Source organism: Falco cherrug, chromosome 11 (genome assembly GCF_023634085.1).
Source record: "Falco cherrug isolate bFalChe1 chromosome 11, bFalChe1.pri, whole genome shotgun sequence".
NCBI lineage: Eukaryota > Metazoa > Chordata > Aves > Falconiformes > Falconidae > Falco > Falco cherrug.
The window spans coordinates 13,279,553-13,304,618 of NC_073707.1; the positions used below are offsets into that span (position 1 = coordinate 13,279,553).

The 25,066-nt window shown below is 42.3% G+C and overlaps 1 protein-coding gene across 1 annotated transcript in view; it reads right to left on the minus strand.

The window, feature by feature from the left end:
* Positions 1 to 393: 393 nt before the first annotated feature.
* EPHA4 (EPH receptor A4) overlaps positions 394 to 25,066 on the minus strand; it is a 107,128-nt gene continuing 82,455 nt past the window's right edge. The window contains exons 9-18 of the mRNA XM_055723927.1: positions 20,443 to 20,501; positions 19,544 to 19,657; positions 19,178 to 19,363; positions 15,073 to 15,134; positions 14,250 to 14,459; positions 11,576 to 11,725; positions 8,962 to 9,155; positions 6,332 to 6,487; positions 5,164 to 6,044; positions 394 to 2,887 (exon numbers count right to left, since the gene is read on the minus strand). Of these exons, the coding sequence (XP_055579902.1) occupies positions 5,930 to 6,044; positions 6,332 to 6,487; positions 8,962 to 9,155; positions 11,576 to 11,725; positions 14,250 to 14,459; positions 15,073 to 15,134; positions 19,178 to 19,363; positions 19,544 to 19,657; positions 20,443 to 20,501 (1,246 nt within the window). The 3' untranslated portion in view covers positions 394 to 2,887; positions 5,164 to 5,929. The remainder of the gene's footprint in view (positions 2,888 to 5,163; positions 6,045 to 6,331; positions 6,488 to 8,961; positions 9,156 to 11,575; positions 11,726 to 14,249; positions 14,460 to 15,072; positions 15,135 to 19,177; positions 19,364 to 19,543; positions 19,658 to 20,442; positions 20,502 to 25,066) is intronic.

The following is a 25,066-nucleotide window of genomic DNA, read 5'->3' on the forward strand; positions in this document are numbered from 1 at the left end:
TATTCCCAGCCGATCCCAGGCGTGCACATGAAACAACATTATGATCCTGCAGGTTTTTCTCAGGCACAGCGCCCACGGATACTACCTGGTCTCCAATGAAAAATCATTGAGATCATTAAGACGGTCAGCCTGACTGCAGCATCCTTCACACACTACAAATATCCAGCACACCACACAATCCCGAACAGTAACAAGAAAAAGTAACTTGCTTTAAGGTACATGTAGGAGTTACACGGTTTAAATGAACTTCAGGAGTGCGTTCCTGCGAAATGTGCTGAAGAGAATTAACTTCTTTGGGGCAAACATCAGGATTATTATTCTGAGTTCTGTATTCATATCTGTTGTGGGTGAATCACTACATTAAAAAAAAATACAATAATTACAAATAGTCCATTTCAGGTTTGTACAGCAACTACTTTATTATTTTCAAATGCAAATGTTTGCATTGTTTTCTATTTTACAATTTTACAAACTAGGTATAAAAGACCATAAATAAATGACATAAGTTATGTGTACCTAAAATTCATGGAGGGGGAAAAAAATTACAAATTAACACAAAATAGAAAAATCTATATATCTAACCCAGAGATCGTTCAAATGCACGAACCAAGAAATGCTGTTAGATTTTTTCAGTATGAACTAAATTATAATATGCCTCATACATTCTAATTTTAACCACAGTCCTTGCATATTCCAACACACTTGCAGTGATACAAAAAAATAAATGCACTCTCTTTTTATTTGTCTGATTAGTATTTCAGAATTTTTTTTTTTCTGGTTATGAAAATGTCACATAAAAGAAAAATACTGCTTTTTAAGTCCCATTTACTGGTTACTAACCAGTTTTTTGTATTTTATACATATATATTTTCAATACATAAGATCCATCACAAAATTAGTACAGCAAGAAACCCGGACAAACATCAACCAGTGGTGTGTGAGCAGGACAATTTCTTAACAAGTAGAGCCTTATCGTGCGAGACAGTCCTGGTGGCAACCTCGCCCCCAAGGGAAGCGGTGCCGGGGCACCCACTTTCCTTGCAGCACCCACTTTCCTTGCACCCCAGCTCTGCTCAGAGCAGGCGGCGATGGCCCATGGTGGGTGGCGTGGCTGGCACCTCCCGGCGCCCTGACCATGCCTGGCTGCCACCGCCAGCGCGGGTGCCCTCGCTGGCCTTCCACAGACCTGCTGCTCCTCCTGCGCCAGAGCCGGCTGCACCGCGGTTAACGATGAGCGCAGAGGGTCGGTGAGGAGGGCAGAGCGGAGGAAGCAGGAGCAACCTGGGGACACCGCTTCACAGCTCCTGTGGGAGCGACCCCTGTCCCCCAGCAGTTTGCTGGGCTGCACTGGGCACCGCGGCAGACGCCAGCCCCCTGTGGCTAGGAAGCAATCGGGGAGCATCACCTGCCCCACTCTTAATACCCAGTGCGCCCTGGGCTCTAGCACACAGCTCCGCTCAGACTCGCTTACACTAGGTTAACATTGAATTCCCCAAACACAGAAAGCTTCTCTAGGTAGTACCAGCAAGTTGCAGCACTGTTCCTCAGGCCACGGAAGAAAGAGTGCCTTCCACTGCGCTTCACCAGCTCCTCATCACCCGCACGAGGAACAGGACACATTTCACAACTCTCGCTAACTACTGTAACCTTACAGGTCTTGTTGCATTTTTGTTCCTTAACTGTGCTGGGAGCAAATGAAGTGTTTCGATTATTACAAGTTTTCACAGCTTGCACACAGAGCAAGGTGCTTCTGTGAACGGAAGAATTGCATATATTTATTCGCATTCAACAAGTCTCTAAAATCCTCTTTTTGCAGGTAAAAAAGGCTACTTAAGAATTCCGTTCAGGGTTACCAGTGGATGGATATGCAGGTGTTGCCTCCATCACCTTGCCATTGAGAAATTGGTCGGTCTTGATCATGAACAGGGTATTAGTACAAATAAATGACACTTAGGAAAATCTTTAGCACCCTTACAGATCCTGTAATCCACAACTCCAAAACTAACTTGAAATTGTCCCGTCTCAGGCTGCAGAACTACTCATTAAGGTTAGTGTGGCAGCTAAAAGATACACCTATAGATACAGAAATTTAAACATTTTTTAATGTGTGTGTTCTTGCTACCATTGCAGACACGAGCTACTGGCCTGCTCTCACATGGCAGGGAACTCCTGCGCTTCCAGAGGTGTTTTCGGCACATTCACAGGCGGTTCTACACACGAGGTGACTCACACACAAACACAGGCACACAAGCACACATACGCACCTTTCAGAGGAGATAATAATCCATTATCCATTCAAGGAAAAAAAATATATTCATATCACTGCAATGGCACGTTTTGTGTAAAATGTCACTTCAGCAATGTATATTGGCAGCTCACAGGAACTGGGTTCTTTGCTGCGGCACCGGGCCTGGTGTCCATGGTAGGATGGGTAGTGCTCCGTCATCTGCATTCGTCCAAGATGCAGCAGTGACAGCCAGGGGGATGAGGAGAGAAAATAACAAAATATATAAATAAAACTGAAGGTAGGAAGAGAAAGCAGAAGGGGAGGAAAAAAAAATATCCAGAAGTCTGCAGGGCTTTGACAGTACATTCCTCAAGTGACAACTGGGTGCTGAGTCTTAACGAGTTAGTTATCTCTCAAAGGAGAAAAAAAAATGGAGTGGGTGGCATGGAAAAAAAAAAAAAAAAAAAAAAAGAAGAAGAGAAAGTAAAAGTCACACTCTCTTCAGGGACTGATGGCTGTTCAGCGTGTGTTTTCCAGAATCAGTGCTATGGAAGACGCAACTGTGGATCCAGAAGGCTTCATGTCTAGTCTATGTTCCTCCCTGGTCAATATGATCAATAGGACGGGCTGTGAGGCCATGAAAAGCAAAATCTGATTTCCCTGCACAAAAAGAAAACACAAATATATTCAAAATCTCTTTTGATTCCCACAACAAGAGAGACACCCACAGCTGCCCAACTGCCTCCTCTCCCATTCCCCAGCAGAAGTGCTGCTCCATGCAGCCAGCGCCTCCTTGGCTGGTGGAATCGCTGATTCACAGAACAGGCAAAGACCTGAACTCATCTCTGCCTCCATGAAGAGGGGACACGGCAGCAGGTTCATGGAATTACACCTCTCCCCAGTGAGGGGGAGAAGGATTTTGAAAAGGACGCAGGAGAAAGTAGGAAGAGATGCAATTCTTGCACAAGCGGGCGGCTGAACATCAAAGGCAGGAGGCTGCAGCGCATCGCCGTGCTCCCACCGGCTGCTCCGGCCAGCGAGACAGATACAGCCAGCAGGTCTCAAAGGGTGAGAACCCTCCACCTTCCTTGTTCCTTTCCTTTCCCTCACACTATTTCAAAGCCTTGCTTCCATGACACAGCTTATAAACAGGTATGGTTTTTTTTTATATATATATATATATATATACACACACACACACATTTCTGTGCCACCTATTTTTTTAAATCACTCTCCTCCAGCTAAAATCACATTCAAACGGATGCCCCCTCACTGGCCATATTTTATCACAGTGAACACAACCATCAATGGCAGTTCTGAAAACCTGGCATCTGAGCTGCCTTCACAGTTTTCACTCTACAGGGACACAGTTTTTCACTTTGTGTGGAAAATATTGGAGTGTTTTGAATTACCATTACTAGACTCCAAGAAAGCAATTTTACAAACAGGCCAGAAAATTGGGTATATTTTGGTTTTGTGCAAAAAGACAACCTCAACGGAATGCAACAGATTTACAGCAAGAGGAAACTTCAAGACTTTCTGCACTTAAGAAGCAAAATAACCTTTGCTGCTGAAAGTACACGAGTGTCAGGTCTTTAAAATGAGTAATCACTTCTTATGTTGCCTGGCAAAATGAATTTAAACATGCCGGTTTAAGTAGTTTTTTTAAAGAAATCTTAAATTTCTTGAAATGGAAAAGCTTTTACAAGTAATACCGCAAAACAATTTTTACTAAGCTGTCATGACTTGACAGGATCCACATTTAGCATCCCATATTCTGAACAAGTTGTTCTCTGAGAAAGTTGGGGGTGAGGGAGAGTTAAGTGGTTAAAATCAGCAAGTTATTGTTAAAAGTGACAAAAACTGACGTGAGTGACAATATGGTAAGTGTGACTTGTCCAACTGAGTGAGCTCTTTTGGATTTAGAATAAAAGCAAATTATTAAAAAAATCTGACGTATAAAGCCACTAAATAATTTTTGAATTTGCTGTCAGGTGTGGAGTGGGACCAAAATACTATAGACCAAAAAAACAGTCTTAGCACCACCTTTCTGACATTGTGCCTGGCACAGCTGAAACACGACATCTGTTCTAGAGGATGTGTCATGAAAACCTTTCTCATACCCAGCACGGCATAAGTGGGCCTGATCCTGTCTCTTTTCTAAGCTCCTCTCATAACTTTGGTCCTCGAAAGGACTTCAAAAGGAATCTAATTTGTACGCTCTGTTCAAAAAGAGTAATAAAAGTTTTAATATAAATAAAATTCAAGCCTAAATGTGTTCAGAGCTTTACCAGATAAAAGCTTTGTCCTGTGTGACCTTACTGAGGACAATCACATTCCTGTCGCAGTCCCCTCCACCTAGCAACCCAGGGGATGCTTTCACGCACTCAACTTTCCATCTGTTTCCTAAGAGGAGCTGAAGGGCAGCTCTTCAAGCAGCTCATGCTCCACCTTGTTTGCCGTACTTGCAGAGGGGCACTTAGACCTTAGCCATGCCGCCCACACCTGGCACTCACACTCACAGCTGCCTTGATAATCCAGCCTACGGGGCCGGTTTCAAAAGTGAATTTGATTCCCACAGCCGCTAAGACTGGATCGCCGTGTCCAAAGTGAAACGTGTCCAAAGCTCCTAGCACTGAACCAAGTGCACCCCAAGACACACTCCTACACCTTGTCTGCACACAACATCCTGACAGCAAGACCAGGGTTTGAAACAGTGCAATTTTCAGTCATCAGATAGAGAAAACAATGAGAAACACTCAGCGATTAGTCTGGGAAACCAGCACAGGTTCATACAAACCAGCTGGGAACCCCAAATAATACATACCACAGCACTACTTTTTTTTTTTTTTTTTTCCCTCCAACAGCGATGAAATCCTAGCACAGTTTAAGAAATAAAGCACCATGAACGTGTTGGACACCGTACATCCACTGACCTTCTCTCCATGTGGCAAAGAGAATCGCTTCTTGAAAGAGAAAAGAAGTCTGAAAGCTCCACAGCCACGATTGTCACGGCTGACTACCGGCAAGATGTTCACAAAATGTCTTTAAGTGGTAGGCTTCAGCACGGCACAACAACTGCCAATAATCTCCCCAGAAGTCCAGTTTTGCCCAGTAATCCACAAGGTGGGTCATTTCATGTCTCAAGCCCGTAAATGGGTAGATCACAAATCAGCAGGCACCGATTAGCCAACTGATATTCTCACTGAGGTTTCTGCAAGGTATCAGCGATGCATCAAGTCCACAAAAAATATCCTAGGGCAGATTCTTCATTCCAGTGAAAGATGCACAACGGTGGTTTCACCCACAAATAAAACACTATGGTTGTAATCCTACAGGTCACAGGGAGAAGGAAAGTAATTTTGTTTTTTAAGCACAGTATCTGGCAGCAAACATAGCATCAAAACTTGAATGTGACTTTATATTTATATAGATACATGTATTTTACATATCGTTGATCAACAGAGAAGTATGTTCCAAGAAACAATTTGTTCCAGGTCTGGTTTAAAATGACGACTTGTCATTTCTGGAGGCCCCCCTCCCAACACACACACTCGGTTTCCGCAATCTGTACATCAAGCAATGCTGCAGATCTTTATTTCGACGGGCGAGGAGACGAAGTAAAAAAAGTGCAGTTCTTCAATTAAAGTGCATGGATGAGGTAAACTAATTTCAAGAGTTTTGAGTTTATTTAGTACTGGCTCAGACGGGAACCATCCTGCCGTGCATCTGTTGCATTTGGGTGCGCATTGCTTGAACATTGCTCAAGATCTTGTTCTGGTGCACAATGGCAGTGATCCCAATCCTTGCCAGGTCACTGTGGAAAGCAAGAGAAGAAGCAGGGGGCTGAGAACCGTGGATCAGATGCCGGTGCAGAGAAAAATATTAAGCGTCAACCACAAGCAACACAGCAAAAGCAAGGCAGATGTACAGAAATGTTTAATTAAATAAGTGAAGGCATTGTGGAGGCATTTTAAAGTTATCCTCCATCCAAATGAAAGGCATTCCATTCCTTTAATGAGTGTAATGATATGCAGCATAAAGCAAAAGAGGATGATTAAATCCAGATTTACCAGTTTTTTTGCTCTATCGCTGAATACTTACTCCTGGTTCATATGCACCACAGCCTCTAGGGTGGTATAGCCGGCAGCTGTGAAGTTATCCTTGTATCGCTCCATTTTAATGGCTTGGAGCCAGTCACCGACAGAAACAACCGCCGAGAACTCGGGGGAGCTGGGATCCAGCAGGGCTGTGCTAGGTCTGGATGCCAAACAGTGAAAGGACAGAGAAATGGTGTCAGCTGCATCATGAATCGCAAACCAAATTATCCCCAACGATTAGGGAAAGCAGGGGCAAGACGTTGTGCCCAGCGAGACTGGTGGCTCTCTGCACAACAACATAGGTCAATGCAAGAACCTTAACAAAACACAAATAGGCCAATTTTTGCTAAGAATGAATCTGACCTTAGGTTTCCATTTTTGCTTTCAGATCTAATTCGAACCACAATGCTGCTTACAATTTCTACTTCAGATGCAACCAAGTTCATAGAAAATGCTTTTACGTCAAAAAACAAAGAAGATGGCAATGCTGGAAGGCATTCAGCCTACTGGGTCTGTATCTCAGAAGCAGCAATGCACAACTTTGCCAATCCTGCATGTGTCAGACCTCAGCTCCGCAACTATAGAAACACTGCTGAAGTATGTGCAAAGGAACTGGGAGCTCACAGCCTGCCAGACTGGTTTGGAGAGCAAAACTCAGGGCGGGTTCAGAAAAATCCCATTTCTAGCCAGGTTCACAGGCATGCTCAGTACATTCAATCAAACTCAGGACAGCAGGGAGTTAATCCCCTCTTTAATCAATCCATTCCTGACCAGTGCGTGTGCCAGGAGTGGCGGGAATCATGCAAGCTTTGATCTTTGTTTCCACGGTGGAATGTGCTTCTCATTTTCCCTTGCACAGATTTGTGAATAATTATTTTTACAAAATTTCCTTCTCTTATTAATCTCTCATTTATTATTTCATGTATACTGTAAATCACAGTTTCATTAAACCATTATAAATTACTATTATCTATCCAACCAAAACAATTATCATTCAGCAATTTATTTGAAAATGCAGAGCATCAAAGATTAGGTGTGCAATAGCATAGTTATGTCTTGCCTAAGGCACCGAGTACGTGCTGGTAATACTGGGTACAAATCTTTTGCTGTACTATCTAACACAAGACCAATGATGGCAACCTAATTATATATAATTATGCTTCACATATAATGTTGTATAATATATTAATAATATTATACACATATTTGGAAATCATATTCCAAAGAGAAGATAAATAAAGATCTCTAAATAGCCATGAACATGAAATGACCTTGAATAGGCTATTAACTTACACACACACACACACAAAATGACCTTGAACAGGCTATTAACTTTTGTAAAATCTATCCATTTTCAAAGAGCACCTGTACATTGGAAAGAAAGCAAAATGGAGGAGTTCATACTGTGATTCTCAAATCAAATTACCACAGCAGACCATATTGTGATTCTCACCATGTAAATTTTTTAAGCCTCAAGGGTGGATACATTTTTGCCAGGCTACCAATGCAATTAGGGAAATCCGGGAGATATGTGGTGATAGTGGCCTTACAGGGTTAATAATCCATCTTCTGATAATGCACATTGTAAGCAAGAGTCACAAAGGAACTTCCAGGTTTAAAAATGGAAAAAGCTTTTTTCCAGGATGCTGTTCTGTTGGAAGCTGAAACAGAACCTCTGTTACTCCTTCACTAATTCAAGAAACTTATTTTTGTATTGCCCGATGGATATTTGTGTACCTTCCCATCTACTGAAAAATATTTTCCCATTATCTTCCTCTTTTCTTTTAAGCTCCATCTTTGCTGTAAGCAAATTTACCTGACAAAGCAAAGACATTTGAAAAAAATAGAACAAACCCTGTGTAAAGTAGTAAAGCTCCTATTACTTCAGCAGCGCTTCACCAGCTTAAACAAACTGCTGATCTGTCCCAACAAAGATATTTTGGGCTTACCCTACAACTCTGGGAGTTTCCTTCCTACCATACTTCTTTTGCACGTACCAGGTATACCATGCTCAGCAAACCAAAAAAAACAGAAATGTAATGCAGGATCGGTGGAGACATGAAACTGGCTTTCCACAAAATTAAATTCAAATTCACATAAAAATTAATCCACACCTTCCTGATGTCTGCAAGGCGTTGGCTGTAATGCCGTCATACTCATTTGCAAATCCTACACAGATCTAGGGTTTATAAAACTTGGTGATGTATTTTTCCTGCAGAAAACCACATCACTCCTGTTAGCTACGCTGCATTAAGGCTACGCGTTCGAGCCCTTTCACTGGAGGGGAGAGGGAAAAGACGCAGCAAACTTTGAGCTTGCCAGCATCAGAACTTTTCCAGGACGGGCTTAAAGCTGTGCTCTAAACCTGGGTAGTGTTGGTGTGATACAACAGCTCTGCTCACTTGATTTCCTTCTCACAGAGCTAGGAGAGTCTGGGGTGCCTGGCAGGGTTCAGCAGTGTGCCAGCACGACCCCTCTGCTCTCTTGCAGGGTGCAACATCTGCTGTACAGTCTGGCGCTGCAGAGCTGCGGAGCGCGCCTCCAGCCCAGCGCAGAGGTTTAGGTGACTTGCAGGTTTGCCTGTCACCTCCACTGTGCTCCCTCGTACATCAGCATTACCAAAGCCCAGCTGACCTGGAGCTCTCGCTGCCTGTCCTCTTCAGGCTGTTGGGGTTGCGGATGAGTTTGTCCAGCATGTTGACGATCTGTCCGAATTTAGGTCTGTCACTGCGTTCCTTCTGCCAGCAGTCTAACATCAGCTGATGGAGAGCAATGGGGCAGTCCATCGGGGGTGGCAGCCGATACCCTTCTTCAATGGCTTTAATAACCTATAAATGGCACAATTAGGAAGACATTAGAGAACATCAGACACTACTCACATCTACCAGCTGAGCATCATTTATCCTAGGGCAATCCAAAGCACGGAAACAAATCCACAATTAAGTGAAACAACATGGAAAATTGCACTCAGACTCAGGCAGTTGGTGGTCTCAGAACTGTCATTGCTCTTCAGCAATTCAAAACTAAAAGGGTACAGCATCCAAAGTAGGCATCAGATACAGCAGGGTAATGTATCACAAAGAGCACGTGGGATACAGGGATAACAAAACAGCCCAGGTTAGAATTAAGCAACTATCCTTGTTGGACAGAGAATTGGAGAAGCAACTGCTCCACAGCAAGTCTTTAATATCTGTCACAGTTTTGGCTTCAATATGTTGAAGATGAAATTTTATCCATCATTTTTAGGATGCAGTAGATCGCCCCCTTCTCCCTCTCCTCCTGGGATAGCTCATCTCTGTCAGTAATACAGGCCTTGTAGTGAACCTGTTCTCTCACCACTGCATGCTCTGAACCAAGAAATGCAGAGATGGGAATTCTTTGTGCAGCTTTATCAATAAAGTTACAGAAGTCCAATGCAGCAGCTTAAGTATGCGCTTCATATTTAACAGAAAACAGAAAAACTCACAAGCTAAAGTCATTTCAGGCCCTCCAAAAAGGGCTTCAGGGTTCAGGACTCTGACGGTTTCTTAGCACTCTCAGGAGAACACAATGTGGCCAGGACTCAATTCTGATACAACAGGGACATGACCCAGAAGCCTTCAGATCTTAATTAATTTATATGACTTTGCTGGCAGGATTCACCATGAGACTGGAGACCAGGAGTGCACAGAGACTGAACTGCACTAAATTCCATTCTGGGTTTGTCCAATTAGTGGCTAAAATCCACTGGGAGGACAGGGCGAGGGATACACTTGCACTATTAGCAGCTATTCAGTGACCTCAAACGAAGTGACACTCACTACTCCAGAAAGTACGTAGATCCTTTTGATTTCTCTTGATTCAACAGACGCTGAGAGTAATTTGAAATCCACTTCTGCTTTGTTGTGAAAAGCACTGCTCTCACCGTCGTTGAGGAGGAAAAAAAAAATGCTATGTCTATGCCACGTACTAAAAAAGAGAATGCAAAGACGGCACCAGTGGCTTTCAGTGTCCTGTTCAAGCCAGCTTCTTGACATGGTCTAGCACCACACAGTAGCAGAGTACACCAGCCTAACATGCTTGCTCTGCATTTGTTGCACTGAGTTCCACTGTGCTGTGTAAACATGCCTGATATAACCGAGACACATCTGGTGTTTTATTTTCTTGCTAAGTCTTGATGACTTCCTGTTAGCAAAGGAAGGCAAGACTGGGTGCCAGAAGAGACACTTCACATCAGAAGGAAATTAAAATTACATCCCCCGTTTAGATTAAATGCCATCCGCATCTAGACACTCTTTGAAAATGTTCAGCTCTACATAAGAAAGCAGATGACTTGTAAAATGACTTAACCACTCCCTTGACCATATATTCAGATTAACATTTTCTTCTTCCTTTTTATGTTTGTAAATCCCCTGGGAAAAGAATTATGGATAATCTATGCCTCATTTTCACTGGGATATTTTTTTTTTTTCATTTAATAAAAATTCTATTAGCAAAAGCTCTTATTAGCATTATTATTAAATACTCTTCTGGAATAGCAGCCATTGTGCGTGCTCCCTCTTGGAATACACTGAAGTAGTCCAGATGGTATGGTTAAACAGGACATGCATAATTTAAGAATGGTCATTTAGGAAAGCTGCTTTTTAATGTCCTCGGGGGGCAGCTATACAATTGTCACAAGGATGCTCTGACGGATAATCAGAAGGGGATTTCATATGTGTTCTTTTAGATATCCTACAAGAAATAAAATCATCTGGAAGAATTATAAGCATGCTGGGGCTTGAAGAATTAACTCCTAACAGGAAGCCCCATTAGATTCAAGTGTTTCCTCTTAAAGACTTTCAATAAAGTTGAGATTTAATATCAACATTCAAATCTGCCTCCTTTTGACAGTATTACCATCTGACAGTTTAAATATATTTGTTCTCTTTCCCCCATTCTTCTTTCTTACTTTAACTGCTCATAATATTTTTCCTAAAATTTAAAAAAAAGGAAAAAAATTACCTGCACAATTTATAGGCCCTACCTTGCGAATCCCCTATCCCCTGACCGTAAACCAGGCTTCAAGATCCAAGGAAGTCTTAGTTCCAGAGAGGTTCCCTAAGAAAACAGGAATCTACCACCCATGATATCCTTTGAAAAACGTGGAGTAAATGTCTTGTAACCATATAGCAATTGACACAGAAACACATCAGCAGACATCTAAGGACAGAGATAAAGGTGCAGGGAGAGAGGGAGAAAAAAGGAAGAGGAAGCTCAGAAGACTCACATCTTGATTGGACATATCCCAGTAAGGTCTTTCTCCGTAGGACATCACTTCCCACATAACGATGCCATAGCTCCACACATCACTAGCTGATGTAAATTTACGGTAAGCAATTGCCTCTGGTGCAGTCCACCTGATGGGAATCTTGCCACCCTGTCACAAATAAAAGAAACCACAGGCTGAGTCACTGACCCAGTAATGTGCATGTCTGACACTGTTCTACGCTGCCATTAAAAATACAAAATGGTTCTCTGTAAGCAATTCCAGAATCCTTCTTAAAAAGGCATCCACTTTCTCTTTTGCTTGCCATAAAACTGTCAGATCCAACCAGGAGGCAATGCTGCCCATCTGTTTTCTTCAGTCACAAGGAGGCGAACCAGTAAATGGTTACATGTATTTTTATCAGCCCTCTAAGAGATCTCTGCTTAGGGCTATGCTGAAGCATGAGAACAAGCCAGGGGTTTTACAAAGTATATATTAGAGATTTAGTTGACAAAACAAATAAGTACATGCTGTTAATTACTATTTCCTTGCTTGCCTGTCTGACCTGTTTGGCCTGTTTCAGAAAAATGGGATTATAAATGTTTTGCTTTTCAAAAAGGTAAAATAAAGAGAGGATGAACTGGGAAGATTTATGAATACCGTGGTGTTTCCCATGGGCAATATCCCAACCCCTACCAGAGATGTGAGATGGCAAGCAAGCCTCTGGGCTCTCTCAGTCCCTGTGGGAGGAGCTCAACATCACTCCATGGTGCAAGGCTGCTTTTGATACCTGTTGGAGAGAGCTGCCTCTTGTTGCAATACCTCTTTTTAAACAAATAAAACAACCTGGGCATCTGATTTGGGCCACTGAGGTCCTGCACTGTTTTAAAAGGAACTCACACCATCCTGTTTATCTGATTTTTCCTTAGCTGAGTGATCCCAGGCCAGAGATTTCTTCTTTTGTTTATGCTAATATGCAAGGTGTTTTTAATTGAGCTTTTGGTTTCCTGCAGTTCCATCTGGGGAATGACTTAAGCTGAACAAAGGTTTTAGGGCTTTTTCATTTGCTTTTATGCTTTTTTGATTAAGTTTATTTTGGTAGGGTTTTTGTCAGCAATCTTCTAGATAGTTTTTATCCATAACTGAGGGCAGCATGTGCATGCTTAATGGTTTATTGTTCTAATATCTCTCGCAAGTGTTTAATACAGACTTGTTCCAAAGCCAAGTGAAATCAAAAGGGGTTCTCCTGGCTTCTTTGGGCTTTGCATCAGGCTTTTTTTCAATGCGGTTGTAGCAGTATGTGCCTTGTGTGGCTATAGGATGCTCTCACTTTAATGAGTTAACACTACTAATAGGGAGCAGTACACCTCATTCTCTTAAAAAATGATGCTTTAAAAATTGCATTCTATTGCACCGACTCTGGTTATGAAAGCCTTCTTTCAGACGCAGATGCATGGACATGGTTTATACATGGTTGCTGTTCTAAAACTTGTCAACAAGGTCTTTTTACTTAGCTGCTTGAGTACAGTGGAGTTCATTCAAATTTTCCTGATCCTTCACTACTGATACCAAATGAAGACAATGCACTATAAAGCAAATGTCATCGATTCCCTGCAGTTCACTCTTGAGAGCAAACATAATACTACATCTCCACTCACTAAATTCAAAGGGAAGCTTTTCAATCATTTCTGTCTTGCCCTTGTGTGTTTGGATAAATTTTGATTTCCCTGAATACAGCTTTTCAGACCTCTGCTTCTGCTTCTTCAACTTGCCACCCTCATGAGTGAGAAATACCAAGGCTGGCCAGCATTTAATACTACATGTGTCTATCCTTCCCTGTAATGAACTGTGAATCCATTAAAGGATGAGTGTTGAGATTAAACCGCAAAATCTGAGTGCTGCAGACAAACTCTGCACTAGGGAGAACAGATGGAGAATGGCAGATATTTAAAAACGAAGAAAATAAGCAATTAAAAAAGGAGATTTTATAAACTCCGACTTTTTTTTCTTCGCACACATGTTAATTACAGAGGTATTGGTACAAAGGCTGGTAATGGTTGGGATGTTGTTTTGTGGCCAGAAGTACTTGCATTAGTACTGTTCCACATGCAGCATATTAAAATGGCTTTAGCAAAATTAGTTAACAGTGGGATGCTGAAATATAGATAAAATGAGAAAGAAACAAAAAACAGGAATGAAGGCCTCACACTTTTCCCAGTCCAAATTATTTAGGACAAATTTATGACCAGCTTTGCGATGTGCAAAAGTGGATTTATCTTTTTTTAATATTTTTTTGGTGGCATATCTAAACTTGCTGCATCAAACCTCAGTGGGACTAGCCACTTGGAAATCATTTTGCATGTCTCTAGAAGTCAGAAGGAATAGAAGCCCAAGCTCTAATTTCTGGCATCAGATTCCTGTCACGCACTCCAGCACACTGAAGGAACAAGAGGAATACATGGGTCACATCCTCAGAGAAGAAATACTGATGTAGCCACTGATGTAGCAGTAACAGTACATCAATTTACACTAGCTATGGAGTCTGGGCGAATGCTTATTTTTAGGTTGTGATATAGGTTTTCACTTGTGACTGAGATTATTTTAAAACAAACCATTGTCACCTCCCACATAGTCAGACAAACCCAAAATGTAGGAAAGAAAACCAGCCCACTGGACATTTTCTTTCCCTCCTTACCCGTGTGGTGTAAGCTGCTTCAGGGTCATCTTCCAGGACCCGGGACATGCCAAAATCAGACACTTTGCAGACCAGGTTGCTGTTGACTAGTATGTTTCGAGCAGCTAGATCCCGATGCACATAGCTCATGTCAGACAGATACTTCATCCCTGAGCCAATGCCACGAAGCATCCCCACCAACTGGATGACTGTAAATCTGCCATCATTCTTCTGCATATGGGGAAAGGAAGAAAATCACTGAGCATTAAGCTAAAAGCTACATTACTGCCATTGCTGAAATTGGCAAAGAGCATATCTCTGGATCCCCATCTTCTCTCAAATAAAATGCAATGCCGTTTCCTTGCTCTCCTGACTAGTGTCTATAATTCACCAGTAAAGTAAAAACGCAGAGGTTCTGTCACAGCTTCCAGTGATGCAGTATCCAGTTTGCAATGAATCTGGTTTTAATGAGTCTATAGCATTGCAATGCTTTCAAAAACGGAGCAAATCAGAACTCTTCCTGTTAAACATGGATTATTTAAGACCTTGCAATTTTAAACATTACATTGATTCTATATTCTTCCACTTTACATTCATTCTGTTTTTCGGTAGGAGCAACGCCAGAAAACAGAATTTCCCAAGTACAAACATAATTTCTTTACAAATGCTGAATTTTCAGTATCTTTCTGGAAAAAAAACACCAAAAACAAACAAAAAAACCCCAACAAAACAAAAAACAACAACAAAAAAAACCCACAAACAAACAAAAACCAAACCAAAATGAAAACCAGAAAATGTCTCCCTATATAAAATCTCCTTTGCTTATCATGAAAAAATCACCTACCCTGAGGAAGGCATCCAAGGAGCCATTCTCCATGTACTCAGTTATGATCATTACAGGTTTACCTAGAGTTCGCAGAAAGAAAAACACAATTCCTTGATGAACACCAATGTTAATGGGATAAAAATGGGTTGCACATGATTTTACTGCCAAGACACCTGGCTTACACAATCTAATTTAATTTTAAAAGCAGCAAGCTTATGCCTCAGCTGTAGGGAGCAAGAGAAGAAATATTATAGGACAGAAACATTTAAAGGGCCCCATCTGGAAGGTTAACCCTTTGGTTGACTCATTGACAAGGTCTTTAACTAAAGTGGCTACTGTTCTCTAAGGAATATAGGAACTGATAATTGAGAGCTAAGAACCAAAGATCTGTTCAAACTTGACAAAATCTTTAGTGTAATTAAATTGCTTGCAGACTAGAAAGCCTTCCTCTTTCAAGATGGAATTTGTGAATGTTTTGGTCTCTCTGCCTCTTTTGAAAGATCAACGCTTTAGGCGATTTAGAAGCTGTCAGAAGCTACAAGGTATTCCAAGACAACTGGATTCAAGAATGAAAAAAAAAAATACAAGCTGTTCCTCTCAACTTTCTCTGTCCCAAATTTGTATCCCATGTCTCTCGTTATTTATAAATGAGTCAAAGCCATTTGCTTCGCAAAGTCAACCACAGGATAAATGGTTCAATGAATTGTATCGCATGTGGGGCATCGTGCTTCAGCAGCACTCAGCTTTCCACACTGCAATACGGAGAGCCAAGCTGGGCAATCTGAAGAGAAATGTAATGTAATTTTACTGACACAGGGATGCTTTCTAAGCACTCTCCTGCCTAAAACAACAGCAAATACATAAATAATGCTTGATGTTGTCTTTAAGAGCTTTACAAAGCCATACAACACTGAAACTGAAAACATTTAGGTACATACAAGTAAAAGTATTATTTCACAGGGTTAAATCATGCTGGGTATTCAGCATCTAGACATTTGCAGAAACAAGTCCAATATCATCTCCATTCTACAAGTGAACAATGGTGGATGTAAAGAAGTGACTTATCAAAGGTTCAGTAGCAAAAGCCCATCCCCAGATAAGCACTGTCTAGCCCACCTGAAGCCAAGGGAGCGTCTGATGATCAGCGCCGGGCTGGCATGGCAACCCTTCCTCCACTTAGGCTTTAGCTACAGGAACTATAGTTTCTCCCTACATTAAAAACAGATGTCCCAGAGGAACTCTGCTTTTGTACTTCCTTGAGCAGGTCAAGGGAACACTATGGGGAAAGAAGGGTTCAATGGACCTGTCACCTAGACTGTAGATAGCTCAACTCTGTCTTGGCATCAGAGGTATCAGAACTACTCAGCTTTGTCTTGCTTCAGCCACCAGCAAGTATCTGCTCCAGAACAACCAGATGTGAAAATCACCCTACCATGAAATGTTACAGCATTGGAAGTTTCCTTAATCATTACTACCTCAGTGTGTTTTTCACCAAGATGTTTTTCTCTTCATTTCTCGGGGATTTCTGTTTTTGAAGTAACCTTCTTTTTTTTTTTATTAGAAAACAATATTCTATAAAGACTGACAGTATTGAAATTTTTCAGTTTTCAATCATTTATTTCACTTAGATCACCATCTATGTGCAATACATCATTTACTTCATTCACCATTACTTTTTTCACCTCTTCAGTCCCAAACCACCCTTTGCACACCTTTTACCATTTCTGCTTCTCCTTCCCTTCCCAACTGATATCAGAACTCTTATTATTGCTTTGGTCCCATGCGTATTGGCATGCCTGTGAAATGCCAGTCTGGCAGCTGAACCCCTTCTGATTTGCATGAATGCAGCAGAGAAGTGATGGTATTGCACAAAGCAAACTGGTCTAGATGAAGGGCTTAGTGACCTTGGCCGAGTACTTGCACTCTTAAAGGAAAGTGATGCAATAAAACATAATTCTCCCTCTAATTCACCTTTGCAGGCATTCCTTGGTAGAAAGAGAAAAACTCCAACCAAATCTGCATATGTCACTGTTTCATTTATCCTTTGCAACTGTGACCAGAACCCTTCCACTGAACAAATACAGCTAAATGAGTTTTAATTAACCTTCCTCAATCAAAAGATACTATGTCAACGTAGAAAGGAAGAAAGGGAGACTCTTTCAGTGCATTAACATGTAATTTCATTACTCAGGCACTTCTTTAGCAGGGGAGGGGGATAGAGAGAGGAGAAGTTACCATCAGTGACTCAATTATTAAAGTACTTGACTAGCAGCCAATAATTTATTCATGTTTTTCTGCTGCCTCTCTCAGCCCCCATCTACACCAGTATTTATCTCACATTTTAATTTTCAGTTTATTAAATGCATTCATTTATCACAGCATTCAGAAAACCTATGGAGAAATTGAGATAAATGTCTCCTTAAGTAGCCCTGTTTACCAAACACACCAGCTCCGAGGTAACCAAGCTGGCGTGCTGCAGAAACATCGCAAGCCAGGCAATGAAACGTTCTTGGGTCAGGTTACCACCTCCTCGGTGAAAATTTCAAATCATTTTAATTCAGTGACAACTGCATTATGCAAATGCACCCAGTCATTTATAACTGCTAGAGCTGTAATAGCTCAGGGGGTTCCAGCCTCGGTGGGATTTCAACACAAAGATTCCCCTGTTGCCTTTTACAGAGGTGCTAGAAAAATCACTGTCTGCAGCAAACACGGCGGCCTGACCGCAACCCTCCCTCTTTGTTATGACAAAAACAAAAGGAGAAAAAGAGATGCAGACCTTCAAAATCTAAAGAGAGTACTATCTTTTCATCTCAGTTTTGAGGGAGGCCCTCAGTAAACAATGGTCAAAATTAGTCCAAACCCCTGTTTTCCCCAACAGACTTTGTCTTGAAAAGCAAACAGCAACACGCTCTATGAGCCATTTTCAACAGCTGTGAGAGAAGGCAGACTAGGAGAGGGCAACACAGATGAGCAAGGGGAGGATTTCCAGAAACACAAGTGGCAGAGTAAGCATCCAGCTCCCACCGACAATTCAGGAGGGACAGGGTTTTTCAATGATATTGATGGCTTTGACAACCCTCTGTGGGAGATACTTCGTTCTTCTAGTAATATTTCTCCTCCATGTCTAATTTTAATTCCTTACACTATTAATATCCTGCATTCATGTTCATCATGCACACCATCAGCTGCAGAAAATAAGCTTCACAAATCCACCCTTTAACAGAGCTCACAAGATTACTGTCTGCTTGCTTTGCCACCCTGAGCACGAGCCCCTGCATCCAAAGGGTCTTTCAGGATCTGCGATCAGCGCCGGGCTTTGCCAGCATGCTACCTAGGGCAGTCAGAGAAGGGGCAGTAACTCCATCATCGCAGCAGCACCTTATCAAGTCCAACCCAAGCACACCTGTCACACAGGTGTATTTTCAGTTCTAGTCTTGAAACAGCATCCAGCGAATGCTGTCATTCTTTTTTCTAAGGCAGGGTTCATGGCACAATGAACGCTAACAGACTTAAAAAAACCCCAAACCAAACAAACAAAAAGATCAGCCAGGTAAATTCTGCAGAGTGAAATTATCACACCTGTAAATCAGAGAAAACAAATAAGCAAGTTTCATGCTGAAATAGCTGACTTCATTTCAAAGGCTTGCTCCTTACATCTGTGCTTTACACCTTAAACATATGACTCCATAGTTTTGTTTTGGTATTTTTCCCCCAACCATTTTAAATTCTTTGCTCACCATCTGCTTTTGCCTATCCTGTAACAATCAGCTCGGTCTAGCAAAGATGTGAAAGATGCCTGTTTGGCATAGCAAGAAGGGAGAAAAAAAAAAGTTCACCCCTGCAGTATTAATTCCCCTTACAAAATCTTGTACAAGCTGCCTACAGATAGAGTATCAGTTGAAACCATAAACCCATTTATAGCTGACAACAAGATTAATGACTTGTCCTGCACTGATTTCCTCCTATTAGCTATCAGTGGATCTGTTCCATCTGTCATTTCACAGGAATGAGAGTAAAAAGGGGAGGAAATAAAAAACAAAAAACAACCAGCACACACCAGCACATACTTAATTTCTCAGTGACTTCCAAATTGGCCTTGTCATGAAAATGACCTACTTACATTTAGTAACTACACCTTCCAAGTGAATGATATTGGGGTGGTCAAATTGTCCCATGATGCTGGCCTCGCTCAGGAAGTCTCTCCTTTGTTTATCAGTGTAACCAGCTTTTAGAGTCTTGATAGCAACACAGATCTCTCTTTTTCCTGGTACTTTGAGGCGTCCACTGCATACTTCACCAAATTCCCCTTAAGGAAAAAGGCACAAGAATAAATAGTCATGAACATGAAGCACATGCTTATGTTGTCAAACTGTTATGTCAGTTCATTTGGGGGAACTGTCATGCAAAAATCATAGGATCCCATGTTTCCTAAAAGCAAATTTAGAACTATATTTACAGAAAAAAATGCAAAAGTTCTGGCACTTACCCACACCAATAACTTTTTCAATCTTTATGCAGGAGGCATCAATTTCTTTGGCAAATTCCCTCACAGCTTGGTTTGGATCCTCATATGTAAAAGGATCCACATATGTTCTAACACCTGCAAGGCAGAAATGTTTTATTTGAAGTCACTGATCTACATGCTGCTAAACACAGAACATATGAGACTGAAGCCTTAATGATCTACAACAGCAAAGAGAGTGTACAATAAAAATGTACTGTAAGCCAGGAATGACTGATGAAGGAAGGAAGGTCTTAATGTATTTTTCCCCCGATGCAATTTTTTTAATGTAAACATTTAATATTTCCCAACATTGATGTAAGGAATCAGGCTTTTGCCAATAAATGAACTTCACAAATCACCAACATCACTCAAAGGCCAGTAGCCTGTCTATGGACCTGTGAGACACATCCCATTTCCCTTCTGGGAGCCAAGAAATTCTGAGCTCAGGTCCTAGGTTTGGTACCTGGATGACTGAGATGGAACTAACAGTAGGATTCGGTCCTAGAAAAAAAGGCAGCAAAGTTCACATTCCCTTTCCTGCGGGATTGCCTCCAGCCCATCCAGCAACTGCTTTAGCAGAGTATTGTGGGGTAAAGTCACGCCTAGATACCGCTGTCCAAGGACAGATATCTTTCAGCAGAAAGGCACAACGGAAGAATTTGATGAACCTTTCTCCTGCCTGACCCCTCAAAACATTTTACCCCGATACTTCTATTTTGCCTGTTACTAAAGCACATAGTTTCAAAGAAAGATGTTTTCAAGAGAGGAAAGCAGAAACATATTCATCTCAAGAGGAATGTCATCCCTTATTTCCCAAGCATCAGAACACAGGACATGTTTTACGAACCACATCAAGAAACCGAAGCACCACTGCCTTTTACCTTGGTTCAAGTGTTTCTCCTCATCTGCCTCTTGCTTAGCCTTACTGTACTTGCTGCGTCTGTCAGAACAAAAAAAAGGCGTTACAGTTCAAAATAAATATCTTACTTTGAGACAAGCTCAGTCTTCTCGACCTGCTGAGACTTGAGCTGTTTGCACCTGCCACGACCTGTGCTCGGCAGCTCCCCTACAACAGCCCCTGACACAATATCCATTTACCAGCAGGGTAGGAGACTCCTCAAACTGCTTTAAGTGTTATTGGCATCAACAAAGCATCAAGAGAAACACCAATCTATTTGCATCTTGGCATTTAAAAAAAGAAAAGAAAGCTTGTGTTTTGGCTACTTTTTCTTCAATGTATATTTGCAATTCTGTGCAAAAAGGGGCCAAATTGCTTTTTAGCCCTATCATACAGGGATTTCAATGCTACAACAGAGTGTTTTGGTAGATTGATTTTCAAACATAATTAGGCCAATGCCAACACACTTATTTAACTGCAAATTTAAAACTGGAAACAAGTCTATTAACACAGAAATCAGGATGGCAGCAAAAAAAACCCTATCAAACATGCAGATCCCAAAGATTTTGTTTATTATGTTAATCACTGTATAATTGAAGGGGTAAACAAATCCCAATGGCAGAAGTCCTCTACTAACCTTCTGAGTTAGATACAAGGTAGTATAGCATTTTAATTCTATAGATTACTACTTCTATGCCTATAGACATGATATTGTGTCCAGTTACGTATTTAATTAGTTCAGCTTTAAATGTCACTGGATAAGAAAAGTTAATGCAAAAGGTTAGCTTGTTAGGGAAGATACTAAGGATTCAGCTCAGCCAAACGCATACTGGGACTTGAAGTTCCCCAGCATCTAACAGTACGTAGATGCAGAGATTTGATTTGGGCTTTTAGCCATCATTCTTGAAAGTTCAGAACCAGGTGTAAGAACAGACACTGCCGAAGAGAAGGGCTTGGTTGCTTCCTCCTGGGTATGCCTGTTCTTACAGCAGTCCAAGTCTCCCAGGCTGTCAGACTCAGGTTAGCTAACCGGGATGGGCTTGGGCTGGAGTGAAGAAGAGGGAAGGCAGAAGGAGAAAGCAAGGCTGGAGAACAGGAGGTAAGATTGGCACTGCCTGCAGCGTGCAACCTGCTGCCTGGAGTGGGGCAGGAGATGACCAGGCCTGCCAGGGACACTGGGTTGAGACTAGGTTAGAAGTCTGGAAACGGTGAGCGGGTAGAGGAAGAAAACAGGAGTGGGTGAGAGAAAGACCTATCTGGAAATTTGAGTTAAAAGAGGTCAAAAACTCACAGATAACAAGAAGAAAACGTGGCTGCGAACCTCGCTTGCAGCAAGTCTTCCCGAGTCTCACCATTCCCCTCCCATCAGCAAAACTCATCGGCCCATTAGCACAAAGCACCTCACTTCCCACTCAGTGCCTGGCCTGTGGGGAACGGCAGCTTCCCATCCCGTCAGCGGAAAGGACATTTCCCAGCCTCTGTCTTTGCAGTCTCTTAACACTGGGTGTTAAACATGCTATGCCAATAACAAAAACTATAAATTAACCATGAAACAGAAGGAGAGGAATATGCCATTTGACATGTGAAGACTACCCGATCTTTGAACCGAGCCTCACGGCTTCCAACAACATCATCATGACTTGTGTTCAGACATAAAAAGCAGGTACACATCCAACCATAAACGGTTGGGAGCTTTTTTTCTTTACGAAAGTCAATTAAACGCAAATGGCTCCAAATCACAAGAGCATTATTAAAAACCACACTGGATCCAAACATCAATTTAAACCATTTATTTGCCCGAGGACTTCCAGCGCTGGTATAACAGAGCTGAGTTAAATAAAAGAACTATGCTCTGCTCGCAGTCACTGAACTGAGTAAGGAGGAGGCAGCACAAATCTCACCCAGTGCCATATGGGACCGAGTCAGCTAAGGGGATTGCAGAGATGATTTCAGGTATTATACAACAGCTCTCAGAGGAAAGAAAAAAAAAGGAATTAAAAAAAAAAAAAAAAAGAAAAAGATTCCGCATTTTAAGCAGGACCCCTTCAAATTCATTTTATTAATGCTCAGGCACAGATGGGAAATATGAAACAAACAGGCTTTGCATGAAAGCATTTTGAGTACGAAAAAATGCTCTTTATCTTATTTTTAAGAGTACCAACACCCTAACAACAGACAAAAAATAACCTCCCCCCCCAAACCAAAAGACATACAAAAAGCAAAGGGAAACAAAGGGATTACTGTTCAAGCAATATAATTGTAGCTTATTAAGTTTAAATAATACCTTCCAAACTAACTACCTACTTCCACTTCTGCCTGTGTCACCCGTTGACCTCTCCCGCCTGGCTGGGGGCAGGCCAGTCCGGCCTGCCATTGTCCCCTGGCACGGGCACCCCTCGGGGGCGGCTCACCTGGGCGGCAGAAGGGAGCCTTTGTCGCAGGTTGGAGCCCCGTAATTACAGGGATTTTGGCGGTGGCGATTAAATAGCCGGCATTCAGGAAAAGAACACAGAAGCTTTCAGGAACCGTGGGGGTCAGAGGCACAGGCAGAGCTACAGGTGGGGGCTGGCGATGAAGAGGAGGTCACAACAGAGGGTATTAGCACGCACTGAGGTGAAACGGCACGGCCCCACCGCCCCCACCGCCTGCCCCCCAAGCAGAGGGGCTGGGCGGCCATGGCGCTCAGCACCAGGCTGGCAGGGCACCTGCTCCAATGCCACCGGCAGCTGGTGGCCAAAGGCATCCTGCTGTTGACGGAGCAGAAGACAATCCATCTATCAGAAGACTTTCTGACAGAAGCTTTCAGATGCCCAGAGGATTCTGCAGGGCCGCCTTACTCTACCCAAGCCCTCCTAGAATGTGGCTCTTTCTGTTTTACAGTCTCCTAAATCCTTTACAACTCCATTTGAGATATTGTAACTTCACTCGACGTTCCTGCAAGGCAGAGTTTAGAAACACGCTACCTACCGCACTCTGCTCTACAGATACGCTCACCTTAACCTCAGTAAGTTTAAACTAACGTGTAGGCAGACTAGTTCTCCCATTAACACAAATGCTGTGGTCACGGGATGGAACCAAACAGTCTGAGCTGCCTGCAGGCAAAGTCCTATGACAAATTCTGTTGTAAAGATGAATTTGGGGATTTGAGCAATGACTTGAAAAAACGTAATGCTAAATGAGTACCAATAACTCGGGGTTCAAAAGTGGGCACCTACAGCATATGCCCGGTTCCCACGTTTGCCTCACAGATGCAGAGAAGCTACGTCTGCGGGCCAAAGCACGGGTCTGATAGGACAAATATGACTTTCAGGGTCATGGTTAGATTACAAAACCTCCACAGGGGAACTGTATGGACAGAAAAGCTTTTTCTCATCTGAAGTCATTTTGGAACAAAGTACAATTATTTTGCTATTAACTTCTGCCGGCATAGGAACATCATGAAATATCCCAAAAGCCTACACCTCTAAATGACATTGGTAAAGTGGTTAAAATTGTTAGAGTAATAGTGAATACTAAAGTAGATTCTGTTTATTGAGAGCTACTTCCAGCTGCTGGAGAGCTGTGTATTGAGGAAGGCTATTAATTAGCAAGGCACCATGCATTAGTATGCACAGAGCACTTTTGCTGTCCTAGTATTTCATTCATCTTGCCATGTCTTTCCCCTTCCACAGCCTCTCCGAGACCTAGTGGTGCAAAGCTACGGGACACATCTGTACTCACGGCCACCAGGATACTTTTATCTCCCTTCCCACCAGTCCTTGGACCAGCCTTTTTGTCCCTACCGCCCACCTGCTCTTTGTCCTGCCTTTGTCCAAGCTGAACACTTGTGGGCAGAGATAACTGCACAGGCGGCCCGAGCGGTGAGGAGCCCGGCCGAGCGCGCACCCGCATCAGCGCGTCCGTCAGCTACCTGGCTCCAGGCAGCCTTTCCTTTGACAGCTTTATGGCCGATACTAAAGAGAATCAATATGAGGGCAAGGGGTTGACATTTCATTTTCTAAAAAGTGATCCATTGAGGGCCAATCACCAAGCAGTGTTTATCAGCCTTGAGAAGCGACATTTTTTTATAGGGGGAGGAGAGGAAGGAATCATCTCAAAGCAGCCCGACAGGCTCAATTCTCCAAGGTGGCGACTCATAATTAGAAATCCAATGCATCCTGCTATCAATCCTGCCTTAAATAATAAAGTGATCAATAAAAGTGGAGAGGAGATTAAGTCATCAAGCTCAGTGATGCTATTTTCTGTTGCAATGGCTTTTAATAAACCTGTCTGTCCGCATTACATTTTCGTATGTTCTGCTCTTCTTTCTTCTTGCCAGCATGGAGGCTTCGAGTTGAACACCCACAGAAAGATATAGCAATGCATGCCTACTTTCCAGATATTACAATCATAGTGGCTTAACTGTTCTTTAAGACAATTTAAAGTAAGAGAGCAAATCAAAGAGGAAATTGTGCATATTTACGGCTGATGCCATTAAACTGATCAACAGAGACTGACAAAACGTGCACCCCTCAGATCTCAGGCTTCAGGTACAGTAATGACACATCCATTTTTGTCTCAGAATTACACTGAAGCAAAATCATGCTGATCTTTTTAAGTGAGAGTGA